This window comes from Dysidea avara, chromosome 8 (assembly GCF_963678975.1).
Source record: "Dysidea avara chromosome 8, odDysAvar1.4, whole genome shotgun sequence".
NCBI lineage: Eukaryota > Metazoa > Porifera > Demospongiae > Dictyoceratida > Dysideidae > Dysidea > Dysidea avara.
This window is the reverse complement of record NC_089279.1, coordinates 23,296,462-23,319,911: the sequence shown is the minus strand read 5'-3', so window position 1 is coordinate 23,319,911 and position 23,450 is coordinate 23,296,462. Positions and strand designations below refer to the sequence as shown.

General features: G+C 35.6%; 1 protein-coding gene and 4 long non-coding RNA genes across 14 annotated transcripts in view; 1 reads left to right on the top strand and 4 right to left on the bottom strand.

Moving 5' to 3' along the window:
• Positions 1-450: 450 nt before the first annotated feature.
• Positions 451-2,551, bottom strand: LOC136263357 (uncharacterized). 4 transcript variants are annotated; one of them, XM_066057880.1, is made up of 6 exons: positions 2,405-2,551; positions 1,576-1,762; positions 1,283-1,331; positions 1,173-1,229; positions 1,029-1,100; positions 451-728 (listed from the first exon to the last, which is right to left on the bottom strand). In XM_066057880.1, the coding sequence occupies exons 3-6, from the start codon at positions 1,310-1,312 to the stop codon at positions 537-539; spliced, it is 351 nt and encodes a 116-aa protein (XP_065913952.1). In that variant the 5' UTR covers positions 1,313-1,331; positions 1,576-1,762; positions 2,405-2,551; the 3' UTR covers positions 451-536. The 4 variants fall into 4 exon arrangements, with proteins under 4 accessions (XP_065913952.1, XP_065913951.1, XP_065913953.1 ...); XM_066057879.1 differs by lacking the exon at positions 2,405-2,551 and adding an exon at positions 1,911-2,293; XM_066057881.1 differs by lacking the exon at positions 1,576-1,762 and having other exon boundaries at positions 2,405-2,540.
• Positions 2,095-23,450, top strand: part of LOC136263363 (uncharacterized) — a 36,345-nt gene continuing 14,989 nt past the window's right edge. The window contains exons 1-7 of one of the 5 annotated variants that reach the window (XR_010704589.1): positions 2,095-2,505; positions 2,664-3,464; positions 8,166-8,263; positions 11,288-11,335; positions 12,126-12,200; positions 18,152-18,455; positions 19,949-20,002. This is a non-coding gene — a long non-coding RNA (uncharacterized lncRNA). Of the gene's footprint in view, positions 2,506-2,663; positions 3,465-8,165; positions 8,264-11,287; positions 11,336-12,125; positions 12,201-18,151; positions 18,456-19,511; positions 20,003-23,450 lie in introns of all 5 variants that reach the window. The other 4 variants (XR_010704587.1, XR_010704588.1, XR_010704590.1 and 1 more) reach the window with 4 other exon arrangements.
• LOC136263361 (uncharacterized) lies at positions 6,138-6,660 on the bottom strand. The gene is made up of 2 exons (XR_010704585.1): positions 6,533-6,660; positions 6,138-6,473 (listed from the first exon to the last, which is right to left on the bottom strand). It is a non-coding gene; the product is annotated as an uncharacterized lncRNA (long non-coding RNA).
• On the bottom strand, positions 8,628-12,008 carry LOC136263359 (uncharacterized). 3 transcript variants are annotated; one of them, XR_010704582.1, is made up of 8 exons: positions 11,804-12,008; positions 11,641-11,748; positions 11,454-11,592; positions 11,026-11,086; positions 10,858-10,970; positions 10,009-10,809; positions 9,146-9,945; positions 8,628-9,089 (listed from the first exon to the last, which is right to left on the bottom strand). It is a non-coding gene; the product is annotated as an uncharacterized lncRNA (long non-coding RNA). The 3 variants fall into 3 exon arrangements; XR_010704581.1 differs by having other exon boundaries at positions 11,454-11,748; positions 11,804-12,007; XR_010704583.1 differs by lacking the exon at positions 11,641-11,748 and having other exon boundaries at positions 11,804-12,007.
• LOC136263360 (uncharacterized) lies at positions 15,550-19,824 on the bottom strand. The gene is made up of 5 exons (XR_010704584.1): positions 19,766-19,824; positions 19,683-19,718; positions 17,032-19,627; positions 15,913-16,984; positions 15,550-15,854 (listed from the first exon to the last, which is right to left on the bottom strand). It is a non-coding gene; the product is annotated as an uncharacterized lncRNA (long non-coding RNA).

Sequence of the window (23,450 nt, the reverse complement as noted above, 5' to 3'; positions counted from 1 at the left end):
GTTTCATTACTTATGATAGATGTGTAACATTTCATACTAGATAGGTATATCTGTCTTATTTATGCCTGACTCATGTAATGCTATACTGGTTGTGTTTGTTAGTCACATGTCTCTGAATACACAAAATTGCAGGCATACACTTTAGGTAATAGCACATGTAAAAGCACACATATACGTTTGATTGCAAGTAGAAAGGAGTCTTAGCTGACTCCATAGAAGTGCCTGTGAACACTTGTATTGCCATGGTCTTGTATTTGTTTTCTGGACATTGCTATTGTTTCTTAAAGATATATAGTAGGGCTGTTATTGCACTTAAACCTTCTTGATAAATCCACCAAAAGGTACCAATATTGGTAAAGTTCTTTAGCATAAGAAAGAATACTTCAGCCATTTTATTTATGCAATGTAGTTGTTTAAATAAACTCCGATATGCAATAAGATTCAAATACATTCCAAATAATATACTACCCATTCAAATCCATGTACAAATGAGCTGTTGTCATGTATGTATATGGAGAATCTCTTATGCAAGTGTATCATAAAATTCTGTTGAATGTTGGATGAATAGGACAGTATGTAGCATTCTCATAATGATATTTGCAGAAGTTATGAGTAGATGGTTGACAAGGCTCGGTCGCTGACAAACAGTTGAAGTAGTGGTGATTGTAGGTTTTTACTGGTTCTTCACATTTGTCATTGTTTACATCACATTCTTTTGTCTTGAATACCTGCAAATAGATAATGGCATTAACAATAGAAGTAGTAGCTAATACAGGTACCGCAATCACCATGGAGAAAATACCTACCATGGCAATGCAAATTATTGCATAGCAGCACTTACACGTAGTATAGTGGACACTGTTAATGCCTTCTATAGATGTAGAGGGCTTTGAATTTGTCAAAGTCAGCAATTCAATTCAACTACTTTTAGTAATCACATACGTTTGTATGAATAACAAAGCATACGATATGTAATTCACAGAGCAGCTGTACTGTGATAGCATGCATAATGCATTTGTAACACTTACTGGCTCATTGAAGTCATTGCAAACTTTTTCAATCGTATTTTTACCACTGGAATGAACCCTTGTTGTTTTCATCTGTATAGAGTAATAAAACATGTGCATGGCATCTGTCTTGCCAGTATACTAGTTTAAAGTGTCGTAACTTACATTGTTGGGAGATTCTGTAGTTTGTGACTGATACATGTTATTGTTGATTTCTTCATGCTGTTAGTAAAAGACATGAGTACAGTAGAATGCAAATTGTAACATGAATTAACCTCTCTATTAGTCAGTTTTTGTGAAGACATTGTAGTTAAATGGAGTTACCTGTGTATTGTAATACAGTCACTAAAATATTAGAATACATCAACAAAACATTGAGGTAATTAAACTAGTTCTTGTTTTTTAGTTTAGATCATTGTGGTGTTAAGAGAAGATTGTTTACTACTCCTCTAACTGATAAAATGTGGTACTCTTTTGTATATAGAAATAAAATCTTTAGTTTCTTCTCCAACAGTAGTCTAATGTAATGATTTGTTACTTGTATACAATATAGTTTATGATTACTTGCCTGTAATTGTTTATTGTTTTCTCTGGCTCCTTGCTCATAAAACAACAAGACTTCTACCGTAAAAAACACAACTTGTTCTAATACTGACTGTGTACACTTGATCACATGATGTGACTCAGCAACTACATTCACTTCAGAAGTCAAATAACCAACTGACTACGTAACGGTGTTTTCCACGAAAAATACCCTATGGGTGGAAGGCAATAACACTTCACCGCACATCCGTCAATCCAATAATTGAGTACCGCAGGTTGTTTGTGTGTACAATTAAATGTCACATCAACAAATGATGCCATCTGTTTAGAATGTACCACAATGCCACATCAGTCACTGACCTTACTATTATACCGGAAATTTATTAGCAGCCATAGAATTCATAATAACATTAATTTTGGCATGATGCTTGAATCTGTTCCAAATAGTCTGTTAATTCTTGGTACTGATTAGACTGTCTTTGTTACCCACACTCTATCACTCTTATACACAGTAAACTGTGCAAAAATTTAACATTTTCCCAGCCTGCTTTTAGTAGAACTACTAGCCAAATGCTAGCCAAAAAGAACACTACTGTACTAACCAAAACAGAGTATATGTGTGCATTATAATCTCCTGTCTATTAAAATATCTAGTTGTCACACACCTACACTCACATACATACCACAGATGACAACATGTTGTGGCATGCCATAACAACCTATAACAAAGAGAGCCAGTCTAAACCTATTCATACTAGAAATAGCAAGCTCAGCAAAACTGTCTGGGTTAAATATTGTTATGACTATCTGTACCTTACTACATAAACAAGGACCAGCTAGTAACTTTAACGTACCTGTTTTAACAGAAAAATAAGTGAAATGGCTGGAGTATGTTGAGAAAGAAGGTGTGATTTTTCCATGTCACATATGACAGTAAAGCAAAAGATGTGTGAAGGTTTGTAGGATCACATCAACAACTTGTGTATGTATGTGGTTGAATGTTGGAATTACAAAAAAAGTCCCATCTGTATTGTTATTCTTATCATGATGGACTACTCTAGATGAAATTATTAGGATTCAGTGGTATTATCAAGTTATTGATATTGTTATTAGCACTTTACAGTGACCAGCACTGAAGGTCTGACAGCAACATATGCTGCAGCCTTTGGATTACCTAACCTAACAAGAACTGGAGACTTCAAATGATTACTAAACCTGGCTAACAATAAGGTGAAACAGAAAAGGGCTAAAGAACAGAAAAAAAATCCCTGCTACCCCAGGATTGGAACTGCAGGCCACTCAATGTCTAATTGCAGGCCACTCAATGTCTAGTTGAGCGCCACACTCAGTCTCTTCCAGGAGGAATGGATTTTCTTTCTGTAAACCTAAGTATTTATTGTTATTAGCACTTTACAGTGACCAGCACTGAAGGTCTGATAGCAACATGTGCTGCAGCCTTTGAATTACCTAACCTAACAAGAACTGGAGACTTTAAACAATTACTAAACCTGGCTAACAATAAGGTGAAACAGAAAAGGGCCAAGAAAGGGAAAAAAAATTCCCTCCAGTTTGTAACTCATCTGTGTCCGCCTTATTGTGTATAACTAGCAGTCATACATGTTGAGAGTGTTGCAAGGCTTTTAGCATTCTTTATTTCATGCATGCATTAAGAATTCTTATGAACATGCTAATTCAGTCTCAAGGATAATAGGAGAGCATAAATGGTGCCCTTGTAAAACTCTACCTTGGCTAGATCCACTTAAAGCATATGCAAAGATTACTCATCTAGCCATTCTGCCAAAAACAGCTGACAAAGAGGGACTGTTTTAAATTCCTGTATATGAACACTGCTTACTGTGCATATTCTTTCTACTATGTGCTGTCAACCAATCTGATTTCCTCGTTTGGAGTGAGGTAAATATAGTATTGTAGAGCCATGAGCTTTTCATTTGCTTGATGTGTAAAGTAGTGATGACTATATGGATTTGTAGCAGTCGAAGGTTTTTTTTCTGTTTCTACTACTTATTAGTAATGCATATAAACCAGTTAATACTGAATGTAGTTTGTACACAGAATGGTGTCGATACTTCCTACATGGTAAGTGTGTCTACCCACTTGATTGAAATATTAATTCTATTAGTGAGTGTAAGTGCTAGCAAGGGTGAGACATCATAGCCAAGTGGTAGAGCACCAGCCCAACAATTGGAAGGTTCTAGGCTCAGTACTTGGTCATGGTTGTTGTTTTATTGAGCAAGAAACTTTACTCACATTGCTTCGGTCTACCCAGCTGTTTAAATGGGGACCTGCATGGTTGCCTGATGTCAACTAGGGAGCCAGTCACAACATCAATACGTACCTGTGAAAACCACAAATGCTGACTGTCCATATCTCCTCACAAAGTAGGAAGACATTTAGGTGGGACTTCAAGTGTCCACACCTTCACCTGTGAAACATGGTACAGCCTCCTTGCACAGTAATAAAATATAATAGTACTAGTCCTGCCCCAGGGGGCTAGGATTTGTCTTTGCTGACTAACAGCACCTGAGTAGATGTCCCAGTGCTGGTTTACTAGGTTAGTGTGACCATGCTAGCACAGTAGCCAAAGGCTTTGCTCTTTGAATATGACTCTCCTATTTTTGCTAGGCACACATGTAATATCCTTGACTTAGTATATGAAGTATCAAGTAGTCATCCATTAAGAATTTGAAACATTTGTTTAGTAGTATACAATTTTGTTGATTACCTATACTAAACGTCAAGCTTTGTTTATTTGTTGCGACTTATAGACTCTTAACTACTGTTATACATAGCCTAAATTACAGTACTTTCCTAGTGTTCATTGCTACAGTACTACCCCACACTCACCTTGTACTGAGTTTTGTTATAGTCTTTTTTGCCTACGACTTGACAATCGTGGTTTAATTATATTTTATTCAGTAAATTATAAGAAGCCATTGTACAGAGTATACAATGTTTTACTGCAAAGGTTGCATGAACAAAGTAATAACTAAACGATAGACTATGTACATGTCGAAGTTTCGCTGTAGAAAACAGTTCTAGTTGTCATAGAAACTATTAGAATGGATAGGGCAGGTTGCACCATCATATGGTATGAAGCAGTCAATACAGAAAATGTGTAATTCATCTGGGTCCAAACACCAGAAGTTGCTGTAGTATTCCACTAGATTGTAGATGGTAGTACAGCAGTCACACTGTAATGTTAAGTGGTACTAAGCAAATAAATCTAACATAAAATCCTCACCATTACTAGTTCTTCAGCTTCCTCCATACCTGTGACTTTGCCCTCCTAAAACATGCAGTAGTAACCATAATAGGCAATAAGAATGCCACGATATGAACTAACCTTTAACGAACGTGGCAGTCACGCAAAGTAGCAGGTAGGTGTTGTGTAGAGTAAACTACAAGCTACACTGTTGTGTTAGAAATGCCCTCTGTTCTTTGGTATGCAGCCTTAGGAATGATAGTCGTTACTCCCTTTTGTCGGTATTATATGGATTCATAAGGAAGGAACTAAAAGACATTTTGTTGTCATATTTGTGAGGTTTTCCCCTTAGATTCTCCCATTACATAAGATATCTGTGGAGTTGTACGAATATGGTATATATCAGGTGGACACTGTCAAATGTATTAATCTATGATTTACTAAGTGGATGTGTGCACCTGTCTTGTATGTAACTTCATGTTCAAAAGCTATTCTATGTTACTGTACATCACCAGATGACATCACAGAGTGGCAGTACATGTAAAATTTACACCTATTTCCTATAAGCATGTTAGCTTTAGGGCTGGGGGATAGTATGAACATAACATATCGAAATATCAGGATAGTATTGCTATCAGTATTGCCTATTGTTTGAAAAATTACTATTGGACAGTAATTAACATTTAAAAATATGCAGAAATTACTGCAAAATTATTTTTAAAATAATATTTGGGAGCAAAAATTAGCCTAAAAGGCTGTTTAGTACTAACTCTTAGTGAAAACATATCCATAAGTAACATCCATACTTGCAAATCTCTTTGAAGGTAAAAAGTAGAAAATAGGTGAATTTTCACTATCGTGCTTTCGTCTATCGTGAACAGTGTCTTACTATTGTTCGGACACTGAAAAATCCACTATTGCCCAGCCCTAGTTAGTATATTTGTTATCACATTCAAATACATAATATTTTACACTCATTCAAGATACTGTTAAACTTAAGTTTTTTATCCCTGATACTGATAAATATGATTGTTTCAATTAATTTGCAATTTTTTTCAATCATTCAGTATTTTTACTGACATGCTTTAAGCACACTACTTTTTTTTATAATGTAGGATCTGAATACTTCAGCTAACACAGAGCTATGAAATTGAACGTGGGTTATAATGAGATCAATTGTAATATCCGTACGCCTAGGGGAAAATAAACAATGCTAAAGTCTCTGGCAACTGGGCTTGAATCCTATTTTTAGTCCACAGGATATCTCTATTGTGCATCAACCTGTTTTATATCCATAAAGTATAGGCTGACATCTCCAGCATGCCTGGTAATATACATGGCTATCTGATGGAAGTAAGCGTGGATTATTTGCCAGATTTATTAATTAATTAATCCCAAAAAAATGTTGACTGTACAAATAATGTGTATAAAACTTGAACAGTTAAAAATCATGTAGTATAGTTGCCTACACTAAAAAGGTGTATACAAAAAATGTGCATAGTGCATGTCATATACACACATCATGTTCCTCCACGATTCCTAAATAACACATATAATTGGCCACCATTGCTGAGATGTACTTGCTGTTGTCCATAGTCAGGAGAATATTCTTTAGTTCCATCACAAAGCCTAAAGTAGTGTTCACTCAACTTGGGAAACTTTTCTCTTACTTTTTGATACAGTTCACAAACAGTAGAATCCTATGATAAACCATGGAATTACTGTATGTAGCTTATATAGAGCTAATATATATTCTTACCTCTGTTGCTTTGATGTAAGCTTTTAGTCCATCAGTTATGGTAACAAGTACACTAAATTGATTCAGAAATTCCATTGTATATAAAAATCTTGATATATTCATTGTGTATACCTACCTATGCTTTTATATGCTACACCAGATGTGATAAATGTGCTGATTCAGTGTAGGGGATATTTTGTAATTCATTGTCCGGGTTAGGGTAATTCCTGCATGGGTCCAGTTGTTTTATGGGTGTATTTTGCAATGATATTATAGTGTATAGACAGTAAAGATAACCGAAATTCGCTATATACGTAACTTGTAGCTGCTGGTATATAGTCATACAGATCCGACAACTTTTGCTCACATGGTTTTTAGCTTTCTCAAATTCCCACTTGTTAAAACTCCACTTTTTCTACATCATCAGAATTCACTGGTATCATTAATGTATGTTTATAACACAGGAATATTAGTTTAGGTTTTAAAGCCTACTCCACTGTGTGCATCTGTGTAGCAGTAATGCTTTTTGGCCTATTTCATATACCTACGTATTGGTGACAGACATAGCCACACCGGTAACTACTATTTCATTCTCAGGGATATACAAGAGAGCCAGTCATAATCAAATGTGTGGTCTCTTGAAGTAGCTCTAACCAAAGTGGAGTTTCATAGGGCATAAAAGTTACAATTTTGATTCTTTGGATTTTAGTTGAACATACATTTACCTACAATATATCTGAAAAGAAGTTGAAGAAGAATATTCTAAATATCATTTTACAGTGGAAGATACTAGATAGGTACAGGCTTGACATATATACCCATTTGTTCTCCTGTGAGTCCTGTTGAAATGACTAGGTTGTTTGAGGCTTGGACTATCCTACAAAGTTATGTAAATGTGATTCTGTGTGTTTCATACCATTTCAATTCATCTGGCCAGAGCTTCCAGCGATTGGCCTTAGACTTGCCCGTCCATTTAGAGCTCTAACTAATGCCCACCCTTCAACCCATGTAAGCACTTATACAGTTTCACTTATGCACATAACACAGTTTTGCAAAGGCTGATTCTTGTATTCTGTATGCTCTGAAGGACCAGAAATGGCTCCATTTTTAGTAAAAATTTCAATGGGATAGTTACAAAAGTTGTACCATTTAAACCATGATATCTGTGAATGTACATTGTGCCCATTAGGTTGGTTTTATACATTCAGATTCATAATTGAAGTGTTGTTGTAGTCTATATCAATTGTGAAAATTAGAAAAAGATTGATGGACATAATAAATGCATAGAACTTGTACAACAAAGTGTTCAGTCACTGTTCATAATATTTTCCTAACTGCCTACACTGCATGACTACATATCTACATCATCATCCTCCAGACACTCTAAATAAAACTTGTATCTGACCTCCTACACTAAAATCTACTATTTCGTCTTTGCGATCTGGGGAGAGTTCTTGGCTGCCTTTCACTAATCTGAAGTACTGCCTGCTTAAGCTAGAAAACTTCTCCCTTACTTTTTGCACAGATAGTGGTATCCTATACTTACCTCATCAATGGTAATATAGCCTTTCTGCCCATCTTGTACATTAACAAATACATTGGTTGGAAGAGCCATAATGTATACTGTACATATGTAATATATTCATCATTGCAGTGTGTGTACCTTTATAAGCTATGGAGGAGAGGGCCTACGGTGTGTTGAATTTGCTGATTCATTCCAAGGAATGTTTTTGATGAAGTAACTATTTCGAGGTTAGGGAAATACTATCTGAAATTAAGTGATTAACAATAACAGTACAGTTGCAAATAATCAACACCAGGATTATATGGTCTTGTAATGAGTATTAGTTTCTTGTAGCTTGTGCAAGCAAAGTACATCTGTATGTACTTAGGGCTATTGTATGCGTAACATTTATTCATTGTGTGTATTCACCTGGTTTATCCCAGCATACTTTTTTGATGAACAACAGGTGCAACACCCACCCTTTATTGATGTTAGCTTTTTGTTTGGCTTACTAAACGTAAGTACACATTTATACTGTAGACTGATGTGGTTTTATATTAACTTCCGTGTCATCTATGTTACTGTGCATCCATCATGCAGTATTTGGTTGCATTTACATGTGATGAATTTTTTACACAATTTTAATTATTATTGGATGATTACATATGTTGTGTTCAGTTCCTAATGCTTGCTACAGATGATATCAGCCTATTAATACTTTTCTTACACATTACATGACTATAACTTATATTATGCTATAGTTTCACAGTTTGCTTTCTTCAATACCTTCTGTAGCCAGCCGTGTGAATTGGGCAGTTTCCAAGTTCAGCGTGATACTCACAAAAGAAATGATAATTTACTGGACAATTCCAATTTCTTCCGGCATACTTTTTGGCACCATTAGTACACCCATATACTTCACATAATCGTCTCCCAGAACGTGGATGCATAGGACAAGTAACCCTCTCTGCATGTTCATTGCAAAAATAATGCTTTTCTCCAATTGCAAGGCAACTGTAATGTATGCTGGTATAGACCCAATTTGCAATGTTGTTACAGTTATTAACACCACACCTGCAAGTAGGATGTATATTACTTATATGTAGGAATTATCAGTTTCATTTGCTTACCAATAATATTGAGAAGCCATTTGATCCAATTATATTGTACGTCGACAGTGCAACTAATGGCACGTATACTAATTATTGTTCATCTAACCAAAACTAATTTTGGGTGTTTTTGTTTTTATAGCACTAGCATATCTGGTCACACACGTGATATTTTTTTAATGTCCTAGTACATATGTTACTATATATATATGTATACTGGGACTGCTATGTACTGGTATTGTCTGTGCTATGTGTAGAAGCAGATGATATACTGCATGGCTGGAAGCTTGCATGTACTGTGTTTGTCATTTGCCAGTGTATCAGTGTTATGCACATTTTTTATAAATTTAAAAAAAAGTTTATTGCATCTGAAATCTAAGTGCTTTTTACTCTGTTAGCCTGTCTGTACTATTAGAGTTTAGTACACTGGTTGTGAAGTTATGATAATTTTAGATACTTTTTATGAAATTACAATACCCATTTAATTTATTTTGCACGCTAGTTTTATGTTTTTCAAAGGAATGCTTACGAGTACAAATATAATACTTAAATTATGATACAAAAATATACACAATCGTGCATTATGGCAAAATATGGTAGCTAAGTGTCCAACACTGTTATAAAATTCTCCATCACGTTTTATAGCCACAGGCATGGATAGGACACCAGTACAATTCATGGTGCCTTTTGCAGAAGTCATGGTGCTTATCTGGACCTCCGTGACTAAGGCAAGCATATTTAGTGTGGTTAAATCTTTTGACTTCTCCACTGCAGTGTTGATCTGGCACCATTTTAGAACCTTTCTGGTTTACTTCACATTGCTATACGTATATGTAAGTAGAATTCTTGAATATCCACACTGTTAAACTTGCAAGTTTGCTTACCCTGAATTGCTGTGGTGGTTGCTCCCGCGGTGATGCCATAATTATTATTCTATTACTTCAAACTTGGTCGCTTATAATGCAAATAGTATAGTAGTGTTGGCTACCATTGCTATTTTGCTGTATTTATACCATTTGTCTGCCGTATTCTGTGCTGCTGTACCATAGCAGTGCAGTAGGGAAAGTTTTGATTTGTGTATATTTGAAGATTCGACGTGCTGTCTATAAGGGACTTTTATTGATTTACTGCACAGCTTGTCAAGAAGCCATTGTAGTGTATTCCATCATACTGACCATAATGACACCTCTTGAAGCAATCATTAGTATAATGGTCCCTAAGCATGTACATACTTGATTGTGAGGGTTGCAAGTTAGCTGGACTTTGGGGTTAAAATTGTCAGCACGATTTGTGGTTGTGCATGACATTGGCTTTGTACTCCTACATCTTGGACCGTCAACATGCTAAATTTGTTGTGCATATCTTATGTATTGCTGTGTACTGCACTAGATGTGGCTTATGAAGTAGACTTTGTGGTACTGTGGTTGGGAAGGTTGTGAATGGCATAATGTAGCTGTGTATACTAATATTCCTTTTCCTTGTATATATATATTTAAAATGTTAAAAAATGTACATCAGTTTGCAATCTATCATAAAAGTGTCATGCATGAGACACATTTGCCATGTATATATACAATGGTGCAAATGTCTAGTAGCCTTATATTTATCACATTCAGCCAACAGGAAGTTGTAGTTGTGCTTCTAACTTCTCCATTACTGTGGTCATCAGTTAAACTTCACTTCAACTGTGAATGACAACAAATAAGACATGGTTTCTACAACACACTTCTTACTTTGTGTGTAGTATATGTAGCAGAACAGTAGTAGAGTCTCCATGCTGCCTGCACAATGGTATTAAAACTATAAAACATCTACCAAAAGTTCTGTCTTTTCTTCATTTCAAAACCTGCAATGTAGTTGCCATTATTTGACAGCAAAACTGACAATCATGTTAAACCTACCACTCTGTCAAGAGGGCATACCTTGATGTAAGTTACCACTATCATTCTCTAAAACATCAGCCTATTTTAAGGGAAACTCTGCATAATATTAGATATAAGATCTTATAGTATTGCCTGATAGTTACGTAAGTAATTCTTTTTAGTTAGTCATTTTCTCTTAATATAGCATTTTGTGACAAAAATATGACATTTTTGACAATGTAATTGTACATAATTGACCAATCAATTAGAATAAATGAGATAACATACATCTCTATTGTAGGATATATTTTGTGATGAACTGATGTTTACTGATCTACATGTGATCACAGTAAGTTTCATAACCATTACTGCCTGTTATTTACCAATTCTACATTGTACATATAATATATATATATCTGTTTGTTACACTATATCTAATTACTAGTGCATATCTGTAATGCACTTACTAGCATTTTATTGTTTTCTTTCACTGGTAGTATGCTTGATTGCATTACTCAGCAAATCTTTTGTTACATACTATATTTGATTGATTTCCATACTCATGTCTTATTTCTCCACGTAACTGTGTTTCCCATGAAAATTACCCTACACACATAGGCAGATAACTAGTACCGCATATCCTAAACTAATTACCATAGCATTCCATCAACATGCCACGTCAACAGGTCATACCATCTGTTAGTGGTAACCACAATACCAAATATAGTAAACTGATCCTATCGTATATCGGTGGTATTGTGGCTACATTTTAGTAGAAGTACTGTATTCACTGTAACACCTTACATGTATATCATACCTTGGTTCTTTGTTTTCTCAGTGATATACTTTTCTTAATATATATCAATATATGGCCTATACACTCCTGTAGCTAACTAGTCTATAATCTAAAGTATTTTGGTCTGCCTGTTACATCTAGACAAGTTAAGAGAACTAGTCTATGAGCTGTCTACACTTTTCTGTACTAAGCCATCCAAATGACACACACCTATACTAACACTACATAAATACCAGAGGTGACTTCATGTGGTGGGTTGGCATAACAAAGACATACCACTATTAGTTTGCTAACTGAAATTGTCTAGATTAAATGTTTTGGTGATTTGTGTCTGCCCATGTAGGTTAATATCAGTTGGATGTTGATGTTACAAGAGCAGTATATGATATACATCTAAGGAGATGAATGACTGATTATGGTAAGAAATGTTTTGCCTGAGGTCTTATATACAACCATTGGTATGCTACTGTATAGATATCACATCAGTGGTCCAGTATACCTGTATATGCTAGTGATATAACATTTGTGCTTATCAATCAGTTCTTGTCTTCTTGATAGTACTTGTTTGCTGACTATATGTGATATGTGAAATTGTAAGGATTCCTTGTGTATAAAAATTTTAATCACTAAACCAAAATATTTTTTATTGTCACACTTTATAGTGCAGCCTTGTTTCTGTATATCCATGTACATGCACAGAAGTATGTGTGTATCATTGGAAGTAGTAACATTGATCATGCCCTGTATTGCTGTAGTTAACTAGCTTTGTTGAAGTTTTATGATGTCAGGCTAATAACTGCTTTCAACTTCTAAGATTTGTACATTTCTGATAGTCTACAGTGATGTGGGTAGTCAGTGTTCCAACCAGTTTCTAACTGCTACTTTCTATTAAATTTCAATTATGGCACAGATTATATTTGTGTGCTTATTAAAATGTGCTAATCTGGCTTTAGCGCTGCCAATCTATTATGCTTAACCTTAAAATTTACATGCAATATATTCATGTACATTAACTCCATAATATATAATGCATCAAATTATACAACTTGAATGTAAATGTCTTATTTATGTAGTCACGCAATCACACAAGCTTGTTTAGCCATTCATCTTGGTGGTCTGTACAGCCTACGGCGACCATGTGGATGAGAAGGGCAATTAAGCATGCCATAGTGTGCTTTGCAGTAGAAATGATATTCCGTTTGTTGTAAACAATCATAGTGGTAGTGTGGATACTTTCCAGCTTGGCCATAGCATCCACGTACTTCACATATCCTCATGTACTGAGCATTCTAATTGATTTCCATGCTTCTTACAGAAGAAATGATGCTCTGACTCTTCCAAACAGTCATAGTAATAATGTGCATATCTTCCAGCTTATCAATCACACCCGTTCACCTCACACCGTCTCCTTTATTGTAATGTAATATGCATCCTAGCTCATTTCCATGCTTCTCACAATAGTAGTGATAATTTCCCTCTGTAAGACAGCTATACTAGGTATGGTTGTACCTTGTCACAGCATAAATTTGACAGTCAAAGTGCTCACACCTATTTATAGCATTGTGTAGTTATTGCTATGTACTTGTAGATGTGTGACTCACTTTCCTGCCCCTGCCATTGGCTTTTGTGTAATGAAAAATACAAGCTTGTATGTAGTCTCTATTATACAATTTTGTGCACTCATTAGTCAGCTGTTGTATTTATAGGGGACTAGATGTAATAATTTGCCCTACGTACATACGGTTGTAAATATATAAGCTAAATGTTATTGGGGAATTCCAGTATTCTAGTGACATGCATTCGATAAATTTTTGCATGTATATATCCATCTTGGTAAGTGATTTATTATTTTGTATTTCTACACATGACAGAGTAACGATATTGTATTAGTAAAAGGGTTAACGCAAGGAGTATTATAATTCACTGTTTACTCAGTAAAGTGTTTTAAAGTGACTGTGAGAGACATTAGTCTGAATGTGTGTTATGCAATCACACATAACCACAGTATTAAAAATTCCCTGTATTATAATAATAAAACATTGTTGATACTACATACTTAGTGTTTTGTAGGAATAGCACTCAATCTCTACCAAGTGCTTTCAGCACTATGTGCATGTATATTCACTTGGTCGTCGACACTATTGCTTCCATGGTTAAGTTGCCACATTGCGTGATGTATCATGTAACTATCAGCACAAAATTTATACAACACTTTTAACCTGTTACGATACAAGCTGTAAAGCACTACCCATTGTCATAGTGCACATGGATTAAGAACGTAGCGCACAAATCTCCTTTTCATACAAACAATATACTTTAGGTAGGAATCCAGACAAACAGTTTGTTAAGCAAATTTATTATACTAAAATTTCTTATGTGTCTTAATCCAGATGAAGACCCCTACGATATTTAAGCATCTATGCTCATCTTTGAATGTACGTACAGTATGTGTACAGAAGTGGATAATATATATTACCCTGTAATAATATTCGTGCTTGTCATCTATGCATATGAGTTTAATTTATACTTTTGAGTATGTACGTCTGATCCTTTAGTTCAAATTTGTTGTGTGCAACATGTTACTTAATTCAGTTACCTATGCACTATTATATGTACACAGGTTTCTTTACTAGCATAACACAACCGTAGTAAATTGCACTGAACCATACAATGAGTTTGTGTACTGTTTGCACTGCCAGCTACTTCATCTAGTATGTACGGAATAGTGTAGGGTGCACTGGACAACTGTCATCTTCCGAAGCTTTCTCGTGATGATAGTCACAAATTAAAGTAGTGGTTCTCTGTTGATTTTAAGCATCGATATTGATGGGGTGTATACTGGTTTATTGGCCCCTGATGATACTGCTTTGGATCAGTGACCTCACAATATATCTATATTTATTTCATTGTGTATACTGTTTAAGCGTCTATACATACAAATTGCAATCTCTTACCAATTTTTCTAGATCATTGTTATAGTAGTAATACACACACTTGGCACTTTTCTTAGAATGACCTTTTGCGGCAACACTCATAACTACATGTAGTACTGGATTGAATATATTGAGCAGCTGGACAATTCCAGCAATGCTTTTTATTCAAGGAATACCAGAAGCCATTCTGTGAACCTTACGTGTGGTGATTTACCTATATGCTTACATTCTTGTATGTCAGACTTCAATTATCAGTGCTTAACATCCCACGTACATACAGTGATGATTGTTTTAAATCAATTAGACTGCAAAATTATCTCTCTTAGTAGTAATTATTTCTGCTATTATTAGTCCATGGAAATATCATCCATTCATTAGTTTCATTGTTTCACATGGTGCATCCTTGAACAATATACAAGCTCAAGGTAAGTTCACAGGTCCACACGCAGGGTCTCTCACAAAAAAATATATGCATCTACTGCTGTGCTACACCAATTAACTCATGCTTATCATCAAACTGGGCAGAACTATTTTTGTACATAATGGTCAAGCATTCACTATGTACACACTGCTTTACATAGCTGCCAAGGTTCTTCTTTTTGCAGTAGCTGAACTACATAGCAGTTTGCATGCCAAACTATGATGTACAGTATGTGCCATGTCCTTGTGAATTTTGGTTACAAGTTTTGGATCATTTGTTTGGTGGTATTTGTTTTTTTATGTCTGAAAGTAGTAATCTTGCATTATTTACGATTGCACACTATTTGATAAAAAGTTGCTTGTACTTATATTGCTGTCATCAGTCTCATCAGTAGCTATACCTTACTGTATAATGGTGTTTTGAATACATGTGGATAATATGAATAATATGCATATATATCCGTATTAAATTGGCTGAATTCGTACAATCTACATCCTTCTGTGCATGCAAGCAATAATATAGCTAGGCTTTAGTCCATTATCTTTTTGTTTCGTTTTCTGTAGTAATGGGTATGTTTTGGACATACCAATTTGGCTTGTTGATGGTGATGGTGGCATAAGGTATGGTGTTGACCACTGCTTAAGCATGTATAAGTAGTTCTGCCTTATTTTCTGACAGGTCCAGAATGTGGTCCTGAAGCTTCACATGTTAGCTTAGGCTGCAAGTTTGAGAACCAGGTTTAACAAAGATACATATAGTTGTTATCGTAAACTTACTGCTTTTGTTACTTGCTTTGTTTTCCCTTTGGAAGCCATCACTCCCACCACTTTATAATCGCAGTAAAAATTAATTTGCAAAATGTATGCATTTGGTCAGATATTTATATGTTCATTTGCGTAGTTTGGGCGGCAGTTTATACTGTATGCATGTATGTAAGTATTTGCCTGCAAAAGTTTATTTTGTTGCATACCACATTTTATGTGGAAACCCCCCTCAAGGAAATATATATGCAAAGTAATGCATTTACCACATGTTTAAAGAGCTGGATTTGTGCTGAGCTGTGTTGGTGTGATGCATCATCTTGTTTCTACTTCTAGTATTTTACTGTTTTAGACATGATCAAAGTTTGGTCAGCTTTATCTACTATTGTGTACAAGACCATGTGATATGTATGCTTATTGCAGGGCACAATAACTATGGTTGTATCTGTTGTGTGCACCCTTGCTTTTTTTCTGCATTTAATCTGCATGTTTCTCATCAATGCGTATGCAGTACTATGATGTTTTGTAAATTTAGCAATGCAGTCTTTGGTAATATGATGTTTAAGTTGATGAACATAGCCAATGTTATAAATCATGCAGCAGGTCGCAAATTTGAATTAATTGGCTAGCTCATTAATAAAACTAAGACATGCACTTCAATGATAATAATGCATCCACAGCAGATACAGACATAAGATGTTACTATCAAAATTGTACCCATGCTCTTGCTCACTATTAGATCCATTCTTCCCTTGCTCTTCATAATACACATTCTCATTTAATCCATCACATATTAATTTTCAAATAAAGTTGACATTAATAACAATAATCAAATGTACATATATAAGACTCCATACAATTACTTTTTATCACCGTAAAAGCTGTTACATTCACATTGTGATGTATTTTGTGTTGATTATTAGAATCTTCGATAGCCCGAGCTGTCAATAGGACAATTTTGTTCTCGAAAATGACGTTGGCAAAATATATGGCTTTGACCACTGATCAAACAGGAGTAGAATAAGTTGCCATACTTATTTATAGGCCCTTGATGAACTGCTTCTGGGTTAGTCACTTGACAGTAAAGCTGTAACAATGTTAATGGCATTACTATGAATATTTGTGCACCCTTACCAATTCTCCCAATGTTTTGTTGTAGTAGTAATATTTGCACTCAGTTACGTTTTCATCCATTGTTCACAATAAAAATAATATATTGTTATGCGTATAATGTTAGAGCAAATATTTTCTGCTTTTTTATATTGATGTTACAGCTATGTATGTACATATCCGTAGATATCCACAGGTTAATTAATTTGTGGTTAGCCACATCCTATAATACTAGATGATCACAAAGCTTTATGTTCATGTATGTAGCTGAATAAAGTTTGTAACAATTACTGCAACACTGCACGTGTACTACTGCTCTTCATCGGTATTTGCATAGCTGAAATTTTTGATGAGTAGTTTGAAATTAATATTGCTTCTTTGAACGTGAAGACCCGCTACTGGTGTGTCAATACGTGGCAATTGTTTGTTTGTTTTAATTAATATTGCCTCTATTGTGTAACATACCAATCTGTATATTTTACATAGATTGTATATTATGCTTGCTTGTATATACTGTTTTAGTATTACTACTGTATAGCAGGAAAGTTTGGTGAGAGGAAGCTTTGACGAATTTGCCACAATAGGATTTTGATGAGAAAAGGCTTGGAAAATTCATTAGTGGCTAATACAGATTTGTATTGGATGAATGATTTGGTGGATCTCAGTTTGGCAAAACACCACTCACTCGCCAAATTTGCCAAACGTTTGTTCCACCAAACTTTCCTGCTTTATGGTAATATCTCTGATTCAGTGCATTGCGTATAGAGAGTACTTTGTAGGCTTTCATATCGTTGTTACATCCAAAGGTAAACTGTGCTATGTCTAATATGTATATGTATTTAAAATGGCATATGACCCTTACAAATCTATATGTAGGGAAATACCGCTGTAATCTATCCATTGTACTAAATGCATTAGATGAAAAATCCAGCTTTTTCTGTAACTGAGTGATTACTTCATATGACTCAGCAAACACTACAATTACAGAAGCCATGTATTGTGTAATGTACACGACCTATACTTCTGTACGTAACCGTGCTTCCCTTAAAAATTTCCCTACCAGTGTAGGCAGGTAGTAATGTGTACACATCCATCCATCCCATTGCCATACACCGCAACTTGTTTGTGCATTCCATTTGAATAGGTCATACCATCTAACCACAAAAGCACATCAGTCAATTACTGTCATAAATTCCATTGTACTCACTATTTATTGGAAGCCGTGTAGTAATTGATACTAGTCTAAATGGACAGCCCACAGTATATTTTGAACATCAATTAGCTTCACCATACTAAGATTTTCTTCTGTCTGATGACTCCATCCAAGTACAGTATGTAGATTATCATGCCAATAAGGAGAAACAAGGAAGTATCTATTGTCGGCACCTTTACCAGTCTGTGGTACTTGGTTACAGAATTGATAATCTCTGGTTTCATCTTCTATGTATGTAAGTTATTAAACACAACCTCATCTTTTTTGATATATTTAACATGTTTGAGGAGTGAGTAGCAATTGACATAGTATGTCAATGTATTAAAAATGTGACAATTTGTTGACATGGAAGTCTATCCTTTATCTGTGGCTATGAGACAATGCCAGGGCTAGGGTTGTTGCAGGAAGTGTAGCATGATACAGCTGCTAAGCCTGTTCTTGTATAAGCAGAATAAAGAGTTTCACACCTTCAACATTGTCAGATCATTCAGCACTTCTCAATCCTATTATGTTGCTACTGTATCAAGCTAGAAAATATCTAGATGCTGTAAATTTGATATAGTGCTGACTCTTAGATTGATACCAATCGCCATGCTTTCTAAAATGTGACCGGCTGAGCCATTTTTGCACACTCCTGGAATTGCATTTTATTGCTTCTCTGTTAACTGTAGTGGACAGCCAAAGATTCAGCCTTTTTAATCCATTGGTATATAGCTTTTACTGATTTGAACTTTATTTCAAAGCATACCAAAGCAACTAAAACATGTGTAATTTTTTTGTGCGTAGTACACTTATGTTTTATTCAAAGTATGTTTTACGAAAACAGCCAATTATTGCTCAATTGTTCTGTGATCTTAAATATCCAAACTAATTTCCATGAAAAACTGTACATATGTAGTTTGTGGTGTACTGTACAATTTACAAATTGTTATTATACGCATTTGCAGCTAATTAAAAGTTTATTTAGCATGCTGGGCATACTACTAAATACACACCCAACTATTACATGCATGCTGGGCATACATGTGATGGTTGGGTATGAACATGTGCTATAAAAGTCATGTGACATGATACCAATGCATAATTATCAGTGCATAATGACTTTTGACAATAATAATTATCATCCATTTAAATTCCAAAAGTGATATCCACACTTTGGATTTAAAAATCTTCTACCTATAAGTTCTGCTGATTTGCATTCTTGAAAAGTACTACAACCAACACTCTGTTCCTTTATGTTATATTCCGATTGTACCCAGATGAGTGAACAGGACAATATTTTCGTTCATAGTGATATGTGCAAAAGGTGTGATATTGGCGAACTTCTAAGCAGGTATATGTGGAGCGGCTATACCTCCTGGGGCTTCCTCTACATAGATGATTTGACACTTCACACGTCAGGCTTGGCTGTTAATTGACACAATAACTGATATAAGGGATGTTATACATATCGTAATGTTACCTCCTTTTCCTTTCGTTTTGTATTCTTATTATGCTGCTAATTTAGTAACTGGTATGAGACATATTGTGTTTATTGTATAATACCTGCTTTCCTGCTGACCCTTTGGAGGACATTACCTCACCACTTTTAGTACATTTGTGTAAATTGTAATTTACCCAGTGCGTACTGCCGTATAGAAATATTCATCATCTATGCATAGTTTAATGTTGCATGTTGCATGTATGCAAGTCCTAGCATGCAATATTAATTCATGTGCTGTTACACAGAAGCCGTCATGTTTACATAAGGAAACAATCACAAGAATTAATCGCATCTCATAGGTGTGTCAATTGTTTCAAGTTAAAACCATGTACCTCTCTGTGTTGTTACAGTGTATGTTAATACTAACCAAGCTACAATACGTACAGCAAAGCTGTTGCTTCATAAATTGTTATCCAAGATAGGAATATGTTTACATATTACTGTTAAATTGTCAACAGTTATAGCTGTGTCTCCACAAGTCAACTGTCACTACCTGCGATAGCCAAAGTAATGCCCAGGATAAGGACAATTTTGCAATGTAAAATGATATTGGCAGAAACAATGATACCGACCAACTGACAAACAATTGTAATATAAATGGCTGTACTTGTTGATAGGCCCTTGATGATTTGCTTCTGGATCAGTTATGTCACAAGAAAGCTACATATGTTCAACAAGCAAATTATTAGATATTACATGTACTCTTCTTACCCATTCATTCCTCACTGTGTTATAGTAGTAGTATTTGACCTCATTCACATTCGTATCCATTTCAAAATGTACGTATTATTAAACTAAGCGTAATGTTAAAATAACTTGTACGATGCATATGCCATTAAATAGTGCATGTGGGAAGCCATTGGTACGTATATATTTTAAAAGTACGGGTGATAATTGGATTTGCATCTATACAAATTCATATAGACTTCCTACCTATGCTAATAACCAACCAATATACTACAAGCATTGTTCGTATTAATTTACTATTTGTGTAATTTAAAATGTCATATAAAGGGTCCTTTCTACTCTTTGGAAAAAACATGTTGAGTGGCATTGTATTTTGATACATAGCAGCTATTGATTCAGACGAACCCGGCTGTCATCCATCAACTGAAGAATCAAGCACACACTAGTTGTATGGAGGGTGCAAAGACCACCACTATGTTGCTCACCTTGAACTCACTAAAAAGTTACCTTCATACAGAAGGTGAAAAATTTCTTGACAGGCAAACCTCAGGTTGCTATTTGGTTCAGCTTTAGTATCTTTTTCACCAAGTGCAAGTTCCTTCTCACTATATAAGTTTCTTATTTGTGAGGTACAAAGATGGCGTGTACGTGTGTGTTTGTTTGTGTGTGTGTGTGTGTGTGTGTGTGTGTGTGTGTGTGTGTGTGTGTGTGTGTGTGTGTGTGTGTGTGTGTGTGTGTGTGTGTGTGTGTGTGTGTGTGTGTGTGTGTGTGTGTGTGTGTGTGTGTGTGTGCCTGGTGTTAACTGTGGAAGTAAACGCCAACTGTCCATGTCTCATATAGCAGGTGAAGGTCCATGTCTCATATAGCAGGTGAAGGTCCATGTGGGACTTCGGATACCCACACCTTCACCTGTGAGACATGGTACAGCCTCCTGTGGGTTACTAGTCCTGCCCCAAAAAGATTTGCCTGCACTGACTTCTGCCATCTCAGGTGTCCCAGTGCTGGTTCACTGGGTAGGCATGACCATGCCAGCAGCAGCCAGAGGCTTTGCTGTGCTTTGTGTGTGTGTGTGTGCGTGTGCGTGTGCGTGTGTGTGTGAGGCTAAATGTATTAAACATATGACTCAATATACTCATATTACTCAGCAAACACACTAATTGTTGAAGCCACAATTTGAGTAATACTTCTGTACGTAACCGTGTTTCCATGAAAAATTCCCCTTGAGTATGTAGTTATGTGTGCACATTTGTCCATCCCAAAACCATACACTGCAGCTTGTTTATGCAATCCACTATATGCCACGTCAACAGATCATACCATCTGTTAGATCTAACCACAATAACACAGTCAGTCACCTTCATAAATACTGTTGTACTAACAATTTTGTGGAAGCCTTACAATTCTTAATATCTTGTAACTTGCTATTTTAATGGTCTTGTGTTTTGGACATTATTGATTTCACCATGCTAAGATTTTTATAAACTAGTATACTTCAATCTGCCTGGTGGTTCTAGCCAAGTAGACTGCCATGATGATAAAGTTTTTTGTGTGTGCATCAATCAGCAGTAGTGGTATATGGTACTTGGTAAACCAATTGGTAATTAGCAGTGATTAGAGGTAACTACAGTTTGCATGACAAAGTGAGCCACCAGACCAAACTTATTCATACCAGCATTAGAAAGCTCAACAAAATTGCCTGAATTCAATATTACAACTATCATAAACAAGAAAGAGTAACTTCGTCTATGTCTTGAGCCTGGAGTTTGTACATGACCGAGAAATACCTGGTCAGTTAGACTATTTATATTTTTTATGGTGGAAATGTCTTAAGGGTGAGAGCATGGGATGTCACATGTGTATTTATCCAATGTGTATTCATAGTGCAGCATTTAAGAAGATGTGGAAGCATCACTGCTAAAAGTGTTTCAACTATATCTTTCTCTCAGTTTGTGCAGTTGAAAATACAATTGCAGAAAAAGTCCCTCTTGGGTGCAGCTGTTGAACAATTCTTATTACATACCATATAAAGAATGGAATTGTAAGGATTCCATGAAAAGGCAATTTGACTGCTACACACAAGACCTGCTAGACTCTTTTCAACTGTGTGAATTTGTGTGCAATAGAACTACAGTGATACCTGTCTTAGCCAGTCACCTTTGTGCCAAAATTTCTTGACTGTATTAGCCAGGTGAGTGCTTTAGACAGGTAGATTGTTTCATTTGAAATAAAAAGAGTGAATAGACACATTTCACACATACCAGTTATACACACTTGCTTATCCTGTAGTGATGTTATGCACTTGCTGTACTAATCTTCTGTCTTACGTACATACTTTGCACCATTCTTTTGCAACTGTAATAAACTTTGTTAGTGTGCGTATACACATCCATTGTTTAGACATTATAGAGCTTTACTTCAAGTAATTATATCTTTCCGTACATCAGATGTAATACGTATAGTGCAGTGTTTTACTGTCATTAACAGTTTCTAGTCATTGTAGAAACTATTAGAATGGATAGGGCAGGTTGCACCATCATATGGTATGAAGCAGTCAATACAGAAAATGTGGAATTCATCTGGGTCCAAACACCAGAAGTTGTTGTAGTATTCCACTAGATTGTAGATGGTGGCACAGCAGTCACACTGCATATAATGGCTGTTATACCTGCACATCTGTTTTACCATTGCTACATCCTCCTCTGAGTCAGTCTCTTCTTCCATGTTAAGTGTCTCCCTGTTTACTGAGTTAAGTACTAGGCAATATGTAAACTAACTTTTTTATGAATGCTTCAGAGGTACAGTGTAGGAGCTGGGTGTTGTATGAAGTAAATTGTATTGATGCCAGGTATAAATATGCTTTTCTGTGAGACTGTAAGATACCTGCCCTCTGCTGTGTGGTGGTCTGTAGGAAGCATAAATGCAACTCCCAGTAGACGCCACTGTATGGGTGCAAGAATAGCAGTGTCTCGATCCATAAAGAGGTAATCCTTTCAAGAAATGACTTGTAGGTGGGGAGTTCCCTTTGACAATCCCATTCGGTGTAGTGGTTGTCAGGTAGTA

What these genes read in the sequence shown, in the direction of transcription:
- LOC136263357 (XM_066057880.1), bottom strand. Translation starts at nt 1,312, where the DNA reads ATGTCTTCACAAAAACTGACTAATAGAGAG. An exon ending in CTACAGAATCTCCCAACAAT is followed by an intron (nt 1,101 to 1,172) that starts GTAAGTTACGAC and finishes TACTCTATACAG; the next exon opens with ATGAAAACAACAAGGGTTCA. An exon ending in GCAATGACTTCAATGAGCCA is followed by an intron (nt 729 to 1,028) that starts GTAAGTGTTACA and finishes ATCTATTTGCAG; the next exon opens with GTATTCAAGACAAAAGAATG.